The sequence below is a fragment of the Hyalella azteca genome, unplaced genomic scaffold (genome assembly GCF_000764305.2).
Source record: "Hyalella azteca isolate HAZT.00-mixed unplaced genomic scaffold, Hazt_2.0.2 contig5891, whole genome shotgun sequence".
NCBI classification, from domain to species: domain Eukaryota; kingdom Metazoa; phylum Arthropoda; class Malacostraca; order Amphipoda; family Hyalellidae; genus Hyalella; species Hyalella azteca.
In genome coordinates, this window is record NW_025936069.1 from 4,112 (window position 1) to 21,443 (window position 17,332).

General features: G+C 40.0%; 2 protein-coding genes across 3 annotated transcripts; both read right to left on the reverse strand.

Annotated features, from left to right (window-relative positions):
- Window positions 1-371: 371 nt before the first annotated feature.
- Window positions 372-3,910, reverse strand: LOC108670639 (perlucin-like protein). Its single transcript, XM_018158113.1, has 4 exons — window positions 3,805-3,910; window positions 3,253-3,423; window positions 2,275-2,390; window positions 372-509 (listed from the first exon to the last, which is right to left on the reverse strand). Exons 1-4 carry the CDS (start codon window positions 3,899-3,901, stop codon window positions 372-374), a joined length of 522 nt encoding a protein of 173 aa, XP_018013602.1. The 5' UTR covers window positions 3,902-3,910.
- Window positions 3,911-10,441: 6,531 nt separating this feature from the next.
- On the reverse strand, window positions 10,442-15,384 carry LOC108670642 (C-type lectin domain family 6 member A). 2 transcript variants are annotated; one of them, XM_018158116.2, is made up of 6 exons: window positions 15,232-15,384; window positions 13,954-14,139; window positions 13,472-13,587; window positions 12,924-13,077; window positions 10,691-10,861; window positions 10,442-10,533 (listed from the first exon to the last, which is right to left on the reverse strand). In XM_018158116.2, the coding sequence occupies exons 1-6, from the start codon at window positions 15,272-15,274 to the stop codon at window positions 10,508-10,510; spliced, it is 696 nt and encodes a 231-aa protein (XP_018013605.1). In that variant the 5' UTR covers window positions 15,275-15,384; the 3' UTR covers window positions 10,442-10,507. The 2 variants fall into 2 exon arrangements, with proteins under 2 accessions (XP_018013605.1, XP_018013604.1); XM_018158115.2 differs by having other exon boundaries at window positions 10,465-10,861.
- Window positions 15,385-17,332: the final 1,948 nt, after the last annotated feature.

The following is a 17,332-nucleotide window of genomic DNA, read 5'->3' on the forward strand; positions in this document are numbered from 1 at the left end:
TATTCTTGAAGAAAATAAAAGTGTAGGCCAATAAATATGAGCGACCTGCTACGGAGAAAATCACAGCTTTTAAAGTTTGTTTGTCTTTGCCTTACCAAAATATACCTCTATGTAGGCTGCACCTTGCAGATCTAGAGAGGCTGCGCCTCGCAGATCTAGAGAGGCTGCGCCTCGCAGATCTAGAGAGGCTGTGCCTCGCAGATCTAGAGGGGCTGCGCCTCGCAGATCTAGAGAGGCTGCGCCTCGCAGATCTAGAGAGGCTGCACCCCGCAGATCTAGAGAGGCTGCGCCTCGCAGATCTAGAGGGGCTGCGCCTCGCAGATCTAGAGGGGCTGCACCCCGCAGATCTAGAGAGGCTGCGCCTCACATATCTAGAGGGGCTGTGCCTCGCAGATCACGCGTCTGGAGTCGGAGCATAGCGTGTTGGAGAAGCGGTACATCCACAGGGTGCTCAGCTCCAGGCAGTTCTCCACGCCGGGGTTGTCGGGCTCTGGAGCGCCTACAGCAGCCTGGGAAGGCGGGTGAAAAATTCTAACAACATGGCATTTGTTTAGATTGCTTGGTGTCACTTAATTACTGAATATTTAATGACATTTTTCAATTTATAAGTTGAAACAAGCTATGAAATCATTACTATCAGTTTGTGGACAAATTCCTTATGGCGCTAACATCACGCTATTAAAATAAAAATAAAAGCAATTAATTGAAGAAAATGTGGAATTACTTGGCCACGGGATTTTGATATTTCACAAAAAAAATGATAATTTAAAACCATGAAATCAATCAAGGTGGTCGGCTCTTTATTCAAGAATTAGTTAGGAGATAACAGGAGCTTCTATATTCATTTGAAAATTCTTCGTCAAAATTCTGCGCAATAATCGCAGGATGCAGAAACCCTGCGGAGACTTCATATATATTGTCCACAACGACGTAATGAACAACCTAATCAATTAATGTCACGTTCATTTCAACGTGTAAAAATAGTATCAATATATCGTTGACCGAGGAGCTCGAGATAGTAACTTTAAACTGTAGAGTAAATATAATGTTAAATGCGTATCGCAGTATCCAAATTATCAAGTTGCCTGCTAATTCCGGAAAATTCAAGTCCGGCAGCACCGACGCACCCGATGCGCGCGCAGTTGAAGTTTGGATCGGCAACGAGGAAAGCTCTGCCAAATTTATTTCTGTGCTTCTATGTGTCAAATGTGAAATATGTGCATTTACTGGGTGATTGAGGTTTTATGAGTGAGCAAAAACTGTTTGTGAGAATATCAGTGATTATTTTTCATTCTTGAAGATTTAGGTACAGTGTCCCTAACCTGAGTCCGATTGTCAGGGTTAATGGGTTAATGTGTGATATCCTTTAACCTTAGTCGAATCGACACGGTTCGGGTGCAACCCTGGGTCCAATTGACAAGGTTTAGGTGCTGTATTCCTAACCTTGAATGTGAAGTAAGGATGCCACCTGTTAGGCGTCTCATTCTTATCATATTATAAGATTAAAGAAACTGTCATGAAGACGCAATATTCGTCAGACGCTGTAGAAATTGATGCAATGGGAGACACCTAATTATTGTATAACATTACGTGAGCGAAGCTGCTCCCACGATGAGGGCGGAAGCAACATGTTTATAAAAAGACGTGACTCTCAAGTAAGACAGGTCCAGTATAGCTACCAAGACCGCAGTAATGTAGCGCTCACTAGTACTGCAATGGGTCGAGTGAGTCGGCGGCCGGACGGTCGAAGGTGATTGCTGTCCCACTTTCATACTCGTTCCTATTCGCTGATTCTGTTACTTATACCATCCCGTAACAGGTTAAGTTTAAAAAAATATAACTCATTACTCACTGCAGTGAGTGACAGAGAGCGCATTTTCTCTTGTCACGGACGGACGTCACGGACAGGCATGACGAGCACAATAGCGCCTTTTTTCCATAAATGAGAAAATGCGCTAAAATTGCGTCTTTGCTTATCCTTCCAAGTAATCGACGAATTCTGTCCTCAGCTTAATCATTCTTTTTATATTTTTAATCAGGGTAGCAGCTTAATATTGCCGTGGGAAGTAGCCGTTTGTAAATGCCTCCTGGCTAACCTACTAACCAATCAATGAATGGCGTTATTGCATTGACTTGCATCAGTTTTGATTCCAAAATTTTTACTTGCCTTATAATTAGAGTTATCTAAAAAGAGAACTCATACATTTTCTAAATTTCATACTAAAAAATGCAACTTATTAACTCATCACATTTTATTTGATAACTGTATCTTACATTCGCCCAGTATGGCAGCCCCATTGCCATTGGAGAGCCGTCTATCCAGCGCCACTGTCCCTCTAAGACTTTATCCGAGCCACCGATCCAATATCCAAGAGGGCTGTAGGCTTGTCCTGTGAAGAGACGTGAAAACTAAACAGATTAAAACGAAACATGGAAAATCACATAAAAACAACAAGCAAGTTTTCTCGGCGTTACCTGGGGCCGATAATCCTTGCAATTTTTTGATCGTTATCCTGAATCCCTTCAGTAATATTTTAAATTAATATATAATAATTGACAAGGTTAATGACATTCTTTAAGGAAGACATTCTAAAATTGACACAAAACATCTTACATAGAAAGTAGAATTCGCATTTCACAAACTGTTACAACTGCGAATGTTAATTATTCGAACTTGTTTGTTTGAAGCCTGGCATAGCAATATACAAGGGCTGTTGGGGCGCGTATCCAGGATACTTATCGTGTCGGGATATTGTATATAGGGGCTGTTGGGGCGCGTATCCAGGATACTTATCGTGTCGGGATATTGTATATAGGGGCTGCAGGGGCGCGTATCCAGGATTTTATCGTGTCGGGATAGTGTAAGTAAGGGGCTGTTGGGATGCGTATTCAGGATACTTATCGTGTCAGGATATTAATTAGCACTTCAAAGGCATGGAAAATCTATTCAAAATGATGATTTAAGATAAAAAAAGCTCTGGGGGAGCCTCTAGTTTGAGTTATATATCAAACGTTAGTGAAATTTAGATATTTGTGTTGCAAACTTGAACTTTTTTGCACTGATTCAATATTATATTAATATTGTTGAGTCGTACGCAGATAAATGGTGGAAATGCAACACCGCCTCATATTTAGGTTCATATGAAGACGCATTGCTCTGTCTGCAGAATGTGATAGGTCTCAAGGACACGATTCAAATTTATAGGCAAGATACGTTAAGGTCCCATGAAATCTGATTTTGCTGGCGATTACCTTGCTCCATGACGTATGTGATAACCCTGCTGTACTGTTCGCAGTCATCTAGAATTATCAAATCTCCTCCGGTTGACCCACACGCGGTGCGTGCATCGGTAAAGTTGTAACTTGTTGGCAGAAGGTGAACGCACTGCGTGCCCACCAGGTCGTATGGAACGGCGCATAAACCTGCAAAAAACGAAAAGTTGATGGGATGTCAAACAAAATTAAAATTGAATAAAATGGTCGGCTAAGCGTAATCATATATCGAACTATTTTTTAAGCATTCTAGAAAGTTTTCACGATAAGTTTTCAATTTTGGTGATAGTACAATAGACGTCATCAAAATAATACCGATATGTCGAGTGATAAATTTCTTGATAAAAGCATGTGTAGACTTGCACTAACTAACCAAAATACATATGGAAAGACGATTGATTAGATTCTTTTTCTTTGCAACCTAGGCTTGAAACTAGCATCGAAATTCATTAATAAACTAGAACGGCAAGCCGCTTTATAGGTTATTCATTTGTTTGATGTCAGGTAGTCACTTCTGAAAAAGGCTCTCACCATCCGTTGAAGATCTTGAGCACACTGGGTAAGCAGCGACGCCTGAGGATGTGCAAGCTACGTCATCCAGCAGCCAGCCATATTTTGGGGTAAACATAGCGCAGTCTTGACCGGTTCCGAATCCATAGCTTTATCTAGTCTATTCTTGAACGCGTTCATACTTGGAGCGCCACCGATGTCATCGGGGAGGCTGTTCCACATGTCGGCGATTCGAAGCGAGAAGAAATTATGTCGCGTGGAGAGTTGCATCGCAGTTTTTTTTAGCTTATAGTCGTGGCCCCTGGTGTTGGTTCTTGTTTCAAATTCTAGTAATCTTTCGGGGACCTTGTATAGACCATGAGTATACCTGTATACTTCAATGAGGTCCCCACGCAGACGTCGATAACTGAGGCTTGGAAGCTTCATAATCTTCAATCTTTCTTCATAGGACTTGCCCTTCAAGCCTGGAATTATCCATGTTGCACGTCTTTAGCAAAATTTGTCTGACTAACTGACATGGCAGTTAATTAGTGGTCCGACAAACACCGCAAACCTGTCGATGTATGCATGGCTGAGTATTGAGTCACAAATGTAACTCTTAAGTCTTAACTAAGGCTTCGATGGCACTTATGGGAACCGTACGAATATGAGTCGAGTTTATTACGCGTTCGAAAAGAGTTCAGGCGCCGTGGAGCGCATAGGGAGTAGGGACGCAGTGCCTAGATTAGTCGGCCAATTAGTAGAGAGTGGAATGGAGACCTTGCTGGTAAGATATTCCTAATAATACTAAAGCTAGTATTAGATTATCTCTGCCTTTAGTAAAATTTTGTGCTAAGCCTGCAGGAAATCTTCACAATTGAGAAGTTTCCTGAATTGTTATCGAACACTTGGGCTTGTTTAACGTTGTTTATTATATTTTTTCCAACTTGAATTTCGCTATATTTTAAAATGTTGTTGATTTTTCTTTCCAAACTTTATTGTTGAAGGAGATTGCCCCAGTTAAAATTTAGGGCAGGGAATAGAGCAGGCCGTCGCCGGCTGCAGAGCCGACGTAGAGACGCGACAGAGCAGCGATAGAGCAGAAATGTCCGCTTTAGAGACGATATCGCCAGCCGCGTATCAGCGCTAATTTGCTTCTGAGTACCTGCCCAGGTGTGCTCTGTCCTGCCGTCACGCAGCCCTTACTGAGCACCGCCTGCTCAAACCTGCCCAACGCCTGCTCTGGGGCGGCTCTGGCAGAGTACGCTGCAGTTACGCGTCACCGTTTGTCAACAACGATTTAAAAAAATTTATTCCTTCTCTCTCTCAGATCACCTAGACTTCGCTCTTGCAATGACAGGTTGTATTGACATTGGTTACTGACATTCTCATTCTATTGACTTTAGCAACGTAATTTAGAATTTAGCAAATTCACTTATCGAGGATATATACACATCAAATTACTCACCGCTATGTACTATCTGCAAACGTCGACTGCAGCTCCGGGATTCGAACGCAGACTCTCCGCGTCGTAGTCCAACGTCTGTACCAGTTGACCGCGCGGACACCTTACCAGCCTAGGCTCTATGAACTACTTAACTACAATACGGAACAAATGACTCGCCATCATCTAGCAACTCGAGGAATATCTATATTTGTGGTTGTACTTGATAGATATTATTCATAATGCACTAATTTTAAAAAATGAACAAAGTAGCCATTCGTATGATCCCGTCAGTTAGATGTAAGTGAGCATTAGAGCTAAATTTGTTTAGTAATTTAAAAGGACTGATATGTTTAGCGGCTTTCGGACAGAACATCGCAAAAACATGAAAATATAAAAAAGAGAAAGTACCAGGTAAAAATTATCTAATTTTACAGCCTTTTTGTCAAGTTACTTTGCAAGCTTTCAAAGTTTGATGTTTCTTGATGTCTTGTCCTCATTTCATATATTAGTTTGTTTGTCGCAATTCAGATTTCATTCTATTTGTGACACACAACGAGTCACTCACCTAAGCCCAGGTGTTGCATGTTTGAGGCCACCATTTCCCAATACCGTTAGCACTTTCATATTCTTCCTGTGTGCAAGTATGCTACTGAGTAGATTAGCATTTGAACTTGAGTGATTGGAGCCTTAAGGTGCTTATACACCGGGTTCTTAGTTGCGTCTACTAGGCGAGGCAACTAAAATTTGTGATGCTTGACGTGTTCAGAGGCAACTAGCTGGGTCATTGCAAGCAGGGCAACCAGAGTTGTTTTGAAGCAGTCTATTGCGCTCAGTAGCCGCCCGGCCGTCATACCGAGTACGGTTGCGTCGCTTTCTCTCTCGCCCACTGTAGCGCGCACTGCCGTCTTGCTCTCGCATGCCTCCACCGTGCACACCCTTACTCGGCAACTCCCAACGTCGCACTGACGCGGGCGCAGTGTACCAATAGCACTAAACTCGTGTATACTCTCAGCCTGCAAAACTGTAGTAGACGCAATCAATATACGCAACTAATAGCACCGTGTATAAGCACCTATAGACACCGCAAGCCACCAGCAGCTGCGCCAGCATATATATAGCCTTCACGGCATCTACACCCCAGCATGCGTTTCCCTCCACACTTGCCCCGACTCTCCACCCAAACAACATCTCCGGACCAAACCTAACCTCATTGGCTGCAGCAAGGTGGAGAAGCATGGTAAGTGTGGAGATAGGCGCATGCTGATGTGTAAATGCAATAAAGTTTATACTGGCTGGAGCAGTGGCAGCAGGCTCACAGCGCCCTGAGGCTTCACTGGCATGGCTTGCGGTGTTTCTTGTGTGATCTGCGACTTCTTAGCTCTGTGGCTGACTTTAGCTGAGCTTATTTATACAGAGCATTTGCTAGAAAGCTTATTTGAGAGTAAAATTTGTGGCCCACGTCTGCGCACCGAAGCCCAGTACGCAATAGACCAGTACGCAATAGACGCCCATGTGCACGGCGGTGCCGTCGTTCCACTGCCAGACGCCATTTGCTGAAGAGTTGGTGGCGCCCAGCCAGTAGCCGTTGATGTCGTCCGCTGAGACTAACGGAACACATGGGTAAACAAGAGATGCTTTATAATTCAGACTCGAACACGGATTTGTGTAGCATATGGCAAGTATTCAGAGTAAGTGGTAGTAAATTAGTATTATTAATACCTTTTGTGGAACCCTATCACACTGTCGATGGCCATTGTTATAACAGTCTGTAGGGTCTGAAGACTTGCGTGTCTAGTGAAGCTCTAAGCATTTAGTTATACAATGCAAAATTGAAGTCCAATTGATGAATCGTATTTTGCTTGCGGTTTCTTCTATACCAGGTAAATAATTTTTTTCAATGGAATATCAATGCACATAATTAAATACAGGAATTTCATGTCAACTTGGTTATCGAGCCGAATTCTTCATCAAGCTATACTACTCACATCCATCGTCAACATAAGTAGCAACGTCAGTGAAGGAAGCGCAGTCGCGCAGCACGGGCAGCCTGCCGAAGTTCTGGTGGCAGTAAGTGACCGCGTCGTCGTGCGTGAGGTAACCACCAGGCAGGCGGTGGATGCACTTGGACCCAACGACCTCGTAGCCAGCAGGGCACTCGATCGCCGCTGCGCCTGTCATATTGAACGAGAAATTCGACGTCGCAATAAATTCATACTCCTTTTTCAGTTGATTTCGCGAATTGTTTTAGAATATATTGAATGAGACAGTTTGATATAGGAAGGAAGAGGCAAAATTCCTCAAGAATTTCCCAAGCATAGGAAATAACAAATATTCTTCAACATAGAAAATAAATCACCAAATAGACTAAAAACTTAAGAGCAAAGAAAACTCCACAAAAATTCATAGTATCTTTAAAGAAAACGTTTCGGAGTCCAGCTCCATCGTCAGTTCGAAAATTCTAGAACACAGATAAATCAGTGATTAGTACAAGTCAAGAATACAACGAAAATCCTAAGCTGCAAAACCTACCTATTTACAATTTCAAGCGGGTAAGAGCTAAAAGCTAANTCTAGAATTTTCGAACTGACGATGGAGCTGGACTCCGAAACGTTTTCTTTAAAGATACTATGAATTTTTGTGGAGTTTTCTTTGCTATTAAGTTCTTAGTGAATTTGCGATTCAAGCAAACGAGTGATATTATTACCAAATAGACTCTATTATTGCTTAGACATGTTAATGCTACCTGAATGTCAACTGTACGCGCACAAAATTTGGTCAAGATTTACAATATACTAAAGAAAATTGTCTTCTTCAATATATGTAATTTCGCTAAGTTGAACAATTTAAATTTGGCGTATCTCAGCATATATAAATAATATAAATTCTAATGACCCCGAGCATGTGTTAGAAGAAGCTATACGTATTCTCGAAATACTAGTACAAGTTTTCCATATTGTCTGCTAATGATCAATTATGAAAAAATAACCTAAGAATCAAACATTTTAAGCGTTAAAATTTCTCGCTCGTTCATACCATTTTATTCTGTATTTCAAGATTCGCTATGAATATTAATCAAAAGTGGAGGCCATGATCCTGAATAGTCTTTTCACTGCTGCTTTAGTCGAGCCAAATAAAGTAAGTATCAGTACTCAGTTAATTGCAGTAACAAACCGAAACATCCGAAACACGTCACCACAATTGTCAAATCTTCGTCAAAAAAAAATCCTACAAGCATAGTTAACGCCACATCAACTGGAGATCTATACAGTGAATAAATAATTCAAAGGTATACTCATATTGCAGGAGAGTACGTCCCAGGGCACGTAATATTCCTATATGAAGGCTCGCATTAGGTAAGCGTTACCTAATTCATTCATCACCCATTCATTACCTATGAGGATGATACTCACCTGCGACAAATAACAACACGCAGACGATGACGACAATACATGTGACACGTAACAACAGACAGATAATGAAGAGGATACCTGTGACAAGTAACAACAGACAAACGACGAAGATGACACTAACCTGCGATAAGCAACAGCAGACAGATGATGAAGATGATACTCACCTGTGACGAATACAATCAGACAGAAGATTTTCTTGAGACTCATAATTATGGGTTTGCAAGCGGCGTAACCTGCGTGTTTGTTCTACCAAACTGTTCGACTTGCGAGAAAATTCTCTTTCTTTACAGACGTGGAGAAAACCGCGTTCTTTTGAGACAGTCTCGGGCACACTGAGCGTGAGCCTGATCACCAGCTTGTATTTATGGCACATTGATCGCCGTATATAATGCATTTACTACACTGCATGTCACAAGGTATACATGGCAAAAGATATTCCATTAGATTGTGTTTCTAATAATATATTCATACCGTGCGAAGTTGTAGTCTTTCTCACAGCTGCTGCAGATAGCCTGGCGCAGCGCTGCATGAGGTGCATACACAACGTACACTCAAATATTGAAAATAATACAACACAAGGCCATTCTTTGTATTTTAAATTGAATTATTGCGAAGTAACCTACCATTAGCAATTTTATGAAATCGATGTTTAAGAAGTCGTGCATGTTGTACGCGGGAGTTTTATTAAAGCCTCGCAGATCACACGTCGCGTGTTGGAGCACAGCGTGTTGGAGAACCTGTACCTCCACGCAGAACTGAGCTCCAGGCAGTTCTCCACGCCAGGGTTGTCGGGTTCTGAAGGTCCATCACCATACTGAAGAGGAAATAAAGGATAAAATATGCTAAACATTTATATTTTTCATTCATATGATTTGAATAGCTATATATAATTTGGATAAATGTAATTTTCCGCATGAACTACCGGGTATCAAAGTTTCAAACACATGATCTTGTATCCAAATAAGTAAATAACAGCCCAATTCATACGGATTGGGCTGTTTTCCAAACAGATACAAAGTAATGAGACCTTCATTACTTTGGTCTACCACCAAATTCATTTGAATTGCCGTTTTGAGCTAATTCAATAAGTTATAAATTCATGGGCAGAGTGGCCCAGTGGTTAAAGTTCAGAGTACTAGGATTGGCGCAGAGAGGTGCGGGTTCGATCCCAGCTCTGTGCGCCAGTTTCTGGTCAGAACCGGCAAGGAGGCCGGGCGGTTAAGCGCAGCAGAATTGTAACAGTGAGTTGCGAGTTCAAGACCGCGAATTGCTGTGAATGTTCTGCGATGTTAAGAATCGGCGACAGGCCTACGGCCTAATAAACGCTGAAACCGCTATATTATTATTATATATATATCTCCGTTGCAAGTTTTTGATACAAAGAGTTTCAATGTTGATTAGGGATGGAGTCGAGCTGCGAACCACATTTAAAAAGCAGTGCAGAAAAGAAAATAGGCCGCCACTGAGAGGAAAATTCTGCGTCGATGTTCGCCTACCGAGACGTCAAGGGAATCTGCCAAGACCTCCAGCGACAGAAAAAACCTTGCCAACCCTGACTGGATTGAAGCAAAGATGTAACCCGTAATTTTCCGCTATGTTGCTGACTTTTCAGTGAACCGAGTCGGAGTTTGAATCAATTCGTATACTCAATGGAGATTTACTTCTTTCAGGATTCTGGCATTGATTTTCCCGCTTTTAGATTGTATTTCAATGGAATTTATTCTCAAATAATTATTTCCATGTTTTATATTTGGTGAAAAGTTTCCCTATTAATATAATCTCCACGTTTAAATTGTCTTACATTTGACCAGTACGGAAGCCCTATCACCATCGGCGAACCATCAAACCAGCGCCACTGCCCTTCCCAGTCTTCATCGGAGCCACCGATTCAGTATCCATACGTTTCATCGTGGCCTTGTCAATGTAAAAAAATATAAAAACACAACTATTTATAAGTTTTCAACCCATATGTAAGCCCAGTGTTAGGTCAGATTGAAGTTGGTCTAAAAGGCATCACTAAAATTCATAGCAAAGATAAGGTCAGGTAAAACGCCGGAATGTGGTTGGTTACCTTGTTTTTCGAGGTAAGCGGCAACTTTGATATACTGGTCGCAGTCATCCAGAATTACCAGATCTCCTCCAGTCGCTCCACACTGAGTGCGCGCGGTGCCCCAGTTATAATCGGTCAGAAGTAAGTGAATACATTGCGTGCCTACCAAGACGTACGGACTTGTGCATAAACCTGCATGGAAGGAAAAGTTGATGCGATATCAAATAAAATGAGGATTAAATAAAAAGATTAGTATATTGAGGTTGCATGGATGATTATTTTATCATTTCAATCAAGTTGTTATGATTATATTTCAAACCAAGGAAATGCTACAAAACACTTCATCACGAAAAAGGCAGCACTTTTGGACAAAAAGGCCATTTACATGAGCACGTTCGCCATAAACCAACTTCAAATCCGGTGTTGCAAGTTATTGTCGAAATGTAGAAAAAACTTTAAATCTAAAAATATTTTTAGTCCAACATAGACCCAGGAGTTGAAGTGAAATTCATTTTTCGATATACTGGCCCGTATGCTAAATGGGACACTAGTACTACGAAGTAGCACTACGCACTACAAGCCGTAGTGCGGTACTAGTGCGACATGGAACACTACGGTTGGCATGCTAAATAGGGCACTAGCACTTTGAAGTAGCACTATGCACTACAAGCCGTAGTGCGACATGGAACACTACGGTTGGCATGCTAAATAGGGCACTAGCACTTTGAAGTAGCACTACGCACTACAAGCCATAGTGCGGCATGGAACACTACGGTTGGTATGCTAAATAGGGCACTAGCACTTTGAAGTAGCACTACGCACTACAAGCCATAGTGCGGCATGGAACACTACGGTTGGTATGCTAAATATGGCCAAAAGCATAACGCGCACTACAAAAATCTAAAGTGTCCTACACACCGCACTTCATGACGACACTACGGTATATTTCACCTTGTTTACTTCGTCAGCTATGGATCTGTTTGGCTTACAGCAAAGGCATGCATCATAGCGTAAAAACCTCAGGAACTACATGCCTTGAATATAAAAAATGGAACCGCTTCAGTGAACAACATGTTATTCTTATGGCTGACATTTTCCTTGGCGAAACAGATGAACAAGGTAGAAGTAGAAAATACTTTTCTTGTTTTTACAACACTTCTCTTTAACTTCACTTCTTGTTTGTTTGTCTGTCTGTCTGTCTGTCTGTCTGTCTGCTACAAATCATGTAATCGAAATTTAATACACTTCTATTTATCCTATCGATTTGAAATTTTGCACACTTGTGTAAAGTTGGAGACAATGCATGAATCAAATAACAAAATAAATTATTTAAAAATTAAAAAAAAAATTTTTTCAATATTAAAAAAATTGAAAAAATAATTTTGTCAGCTACAAATCTTATAACTGATATTTGACACACTTTTACCTGTCTAATTGATCTGAAATTTTGCACACTTGTGTGAAATCAGAGGCAATGCATGAATCAATTAATAGAATAAATAATTTTGAAAAAATTGTATATTAAAAAAACTTATAGATTAAAAAATTTGAAAAATTAATTTTTTTAATATTCAAAAATTAAATGAGAAATTCATTGTACATGTACATCTGTAAGATTGAAGACACTGGATTCGTTGGAAGTGTTGTCTTTAAAAAGTAATTTTTAAACGTATATTATTGATACCATGTTTTGAATTTTCTTTTTTTTTTCTGGAGTCATTTTGAATTCTTCTGCAAGAACTTTCCATGCTTCTCTCTTTTGTTCGATGTCTTTGGTAAGCGATGGGAAAGGTGCGCAGACGCATTGCGAATTTCAGCTCACCATCACAATTTTCACTAGTACCATTACCATCACAATTAGACATTTACATCAATCTTCTGCAAAGAATGAGAATTTCTTAGGGAATAATTAATTATTTGAGCACTTAGCTACCATTCTCCAATAGACTCATAGCGTAGTGCGGCACTATAAAAGTACTCTAACAGCGAAGTAGCACTTCAAAGTCTTTCTGCATACCAATCAGTAGTGCGACATTATAAGCGACACTAAACATTGTAGAGCTACTTCGAAGTGCTTAGTATCTGTGACGTATTTAGCATACCAACAGGACACTTCGTAGTGCATAGTGCTACTTTGTAGTGCTAGTGCCCTATTTAGCATACGGGCCTTTATTTTTAAAATGACAAGATGTTTGAGATTCGTCCATTTTTTACTATCAGGGAGAATGACCTTGTACAGAAGAAATGCCCTCACCATCCATTGGAGTTCTTGAGCACACAGAATAAACTGTACTGCTAGTGGAACAATGCGCATCATTGAGCAGCCAGCCCCTAGGAAGGGCAATCACAGCACAGTTTTCATTCGTTCCGCCACCGGGCTCTATCCATCCATTATATCCTGCAATATTCTATGGGAACATTACACTAATCATTAATCATAATTTCGTAAAAAAATCCAAAATTTACCGCTATTCTATGAACGGAATTAATGCTACGGCGCTTCTTTATTATGAGAATATTTCAGAAAGTTGCTCAGTCATTAATTCGGCAAGATTTGTGCTCCAGTAAAATAACTTATATATATAAGTCGGATTTTGGTAAGTTGTTCATACACAACTTGAATTATTGACAAAACAATGAAATCGTACGTAAATTACCCTGAATTTATTGCCTACGTTTCATGTCGTGCTTCGAAAAGTAACTGTCTTCTTTAATAATATTTTGCAACAATTCCATGCTCCAGTTATCTGTAAAGCGGATTACATTGTTGTTGTCATAAATAAAACACAGAAATTCACTCACGACCGCCCAGTACGGAGCCCCCATGTAAACAGGTGTACCGTCGTTCCACTGCCAGACGTTGTTGGCCGACGCGTCGGTTGCGCCCAACCAATAACCCATGTAAAGCGATTCTGAGTCTGATAGCATATAACGTTAAACATTAGACTATTTACAATTCAGACCTAGGCATTGGTTGTGTATTGTGGGTAGCTTCTTCGAACGATTGATATCGAATGTGAAAACAATTACTGTGGCCTGAAAATTCGAGTGTTGTGCCAAGTTTTGAGAGTCATCCAAATGCCCGAATAATGCCCCTACAGATGGATTTATATATGTCACTTCTTCAGTATAACATCGATGTAATCTATCAAAATATTACTAATGAAGGGCTACTTCTATTTGTGAAATCATTTAAGGTGTCGTTAATGCGAGTAGCCCTCTTTAAGTAATACGTTTTTGTTAGTTTATATCGCTTTGTATTAATCATGACGTTATAATCTCACATCCATCGTCGACATAAGTGGCCACGTCCGTGAAAGAAGCGCAGTCAGACAATACGGGCAACTTTCCGAAGTGTTGGTAGCAGTAAACTACCGCATCCTCATACGTAAGATATCCATCGGTCAAGCGGTGGATGCACTTTGACCCGACGACTTCATAGCCAGCTGGGCACTCAGCTGACACAAAGCCTGTTACGTCAAACAACATTAATATTACATACGGCGCAGAGTTGGCGCTATATAATTAATGAGGTTTACTATAAAGAAAACTACCGGTTCGACTGTCTCTAACTAATCTAGAGGAAAGGGGAAAACTAAATGAGGAATAGCCAGGATTTTAACGAGATCATGAAACACGAAGAATTTTAAACAGCATGAGCCAAGTCTCAAACTCCCATAGGAGGCCATCTGTTTGAAAATAATTGTGTTGATGTCACTAGACAAGAATAAGAAGTGGCGCAGAAAGAGAAGTGGAAACAATAAATAGTAGAAGGCTGGCATCTGTCAACACCGGTTACTTCAACACGCAATTCGGTAGCATCTTGAATTAGATATTAAAATATTTTCAAAATTAGGCACATCAAACTAGGAGACAAATAACGAAGAGCCAAAAACAGAGTCAAGAAATCCTGTAAAGCCATCCATTTTTATCTTTAAGCTCATGCAAGTTTGTAAACTGAGAAGATCAAGAATTATTTTTTGTCTTGTTAAAGGAAGCATTAGACCAAATCGCATGGCTCCTGGAATCGTAAAAATAAACAGCGAAAAAATTTATATCCAGGATCTAGCTGGATTTAAATGCGAGTGATTCATTAAATAAATGTTCATGCAAATAAATGAAAATAAACCTGTTAGTTCTACACTCCCATCTCATATTACTGAGATTAGGTTATATTGTTTTTTACTTGAAAATTTTAATGACAAAAAATATGAACCCTAATCAATAACCGGTGAAGTTGACTGATTGCTCTATGTTTAGGGTTTAGCCCTTCATTTAGATAGGTTTTATTTAAAAAATTTAAATGCTTAGAGTTTAGTTTCTCCAGCTGTATAATAAGAAGTGCAATTGTAGAGTCAATAATATTAAAAATTATCCAAATGAAAGGTTCGTAAAATCCAGCGATGCGATTCACTCATCACTGAGCATCTTTTGGGCGTAAGAAAGAAGCAGATGAAGACAAAAATAGCTCCTCAACATGTGAAGTGCAACAGCAGGCAGATGACGAATATATGATATTCACTTACAACCTGTTATACACAGATGATGAAGACAATACTCACTTGTTATAAGTAGTAACAGACAGATGATTTTTGTCGGAATCATGATTTTGGCTCAACCGGCAGAGTAACCAGCGTATGAGTTTAGTCAAGCAGCCAAACTTGTGAGATACAAAAAGAAAATAAGTGAAGAACTGTAGGATCTTCAGGGACGGTCTCAGGAACACAGAGAGTGAGCCTGAGCACAAGCTCTATTTATTGCGGGCTATCGTCACTTTAGAGTCCAGCAGATGCAATAATTCCACCGAAATCAGAGTCTATTTACTTATAGTAACATCTCTTCAGTTCGATAAGGCTTATGAGAATAGACCAATATTTCTCGGAATTAATGTTTGTCCCACAGATGCAGATGATAGCCGCAGATACCGTCGATAAGTGAAACGGTGACTTCAGGAAATGCCAAGAAAACATCGCGAAGGTTTTCTCTTGTCATTATTATCCAAGTTTTTACTATGAAATTAGCGTGCTAACAAACTTCAACGTATCGATTTCAATTATTTCAAAGATTTATGCCCCTTTTTACTGCGCTTTGAATATATTCTCGCTAAATATGTGCAACACTGATGTTATAAGGCAAAACCAGATGTTTCTTGAAATATTGAGTATATATAGCTAGCTTTTGAACATTTACGAACCAATTCGATCCTTTTGTTTTTAAGGTCTGGACTCATTAATATTGTACACGGTTATCCGTCTTTCAACTGACTCATGCAGATACTCATTGAATTATAAATTCTCTCTCGAGTAATCAAGAACATTTGTACCTAATGTAACGAATGGTATTTCTTGGATAGGAAAACCGCGCTATAGGCATTCCTTTCCACAAGCCAATCGTTGATTTCGACTTTTTGACTGGCAACATCAGAGAAGGGTTGAATTCTCATTGTGACATTTAGCCCGCAGGCTGGACTTTTTAAATGTTGAACGCCGATGACTGCATATCATGAATTTTGGATTCCGAGTCATTTCTAAATGTCAATTTCTGATTCAATATTACTTCCTAGCATATTTTTGTCGCTTGATTTTGAGGGAGGATAAGTTTGCATTTGGGTACAAAAAATGTCTTATAGTTAACGTTCACATTTATGCCCGTATACGAATCAAATTACAAAATAGAATAGAATAGAATAGAAGTGTGTCTGCGTTGAAGAAATAGGCCCATGGCCTGTTGCCGATTCTTGAACTTTTCGTGACTTGATTCACAAGGGATCCGGCCTTTGGAACCCGATCTTACTTAAAGAAAAATAGGGAGAGAAAAGCAATTTTCTATTGCCGTATATCATATTGCGTAGTCATTATGCCTGACAGGCTGGAAGAAAGATTAGATACTGTGAAGATATTTGCACACTTCTATAACAAACAACTTAACCGCAAATGTAGCCACGTTTCACTGTTTTGCTCTCAATACTCTAGTTTTAATTTGGAAATTGATAAATCGCCTAACAGGCGAGCTCAGAATTACACATGCCATAAGTAAATAATTTGATGATTAAAGCATCTGCATTTGAGACGCAATATTCGCTAGACGCGGAAAAGATTGACGAAATGTCAGACACTGAGTTTGTGTCGACTACATCACGTGAGCAAGACCACTCCCACGACAATCGTCTGTGGGCGGAAGTACGAAGTCTACAAAAGGGTCTACTACAATTAAAGTCTACACTTTAATTAGCCGCCTTCCAGCAGCTTGCACAACCGCCACAATGTAGCTCCCATTGTAAGAGTTACTCCGGCCTAATGGTCGATTATGTTAGCCGTCTGTACCTCTGTAATGACTCTGTAGCGTAATCACCCTATATCAAGATAGACAAAGTGTGTCTTTACTTATACCTCACATAGTCGTCAAATGCCTAAATCCTCAGGTTAAGCTATGTACTATACGAGGGAAATTTATTCATTACCCTGCAACAGTGGCATCTTAACATTGTCTCAGGAAAAAGTGCCGACCGAACATAGAATTTTTCAAACATAGAGCAGCAAAATTTACAAATTTAATGATGAATCTAACATATCTTTAAAAAGATTGTATAGAGGTTTCCATAAAAAATGCCATATGATCCTGTAACATTGCTTGAAAGAACTACCAATCATACAAAAATTTCAT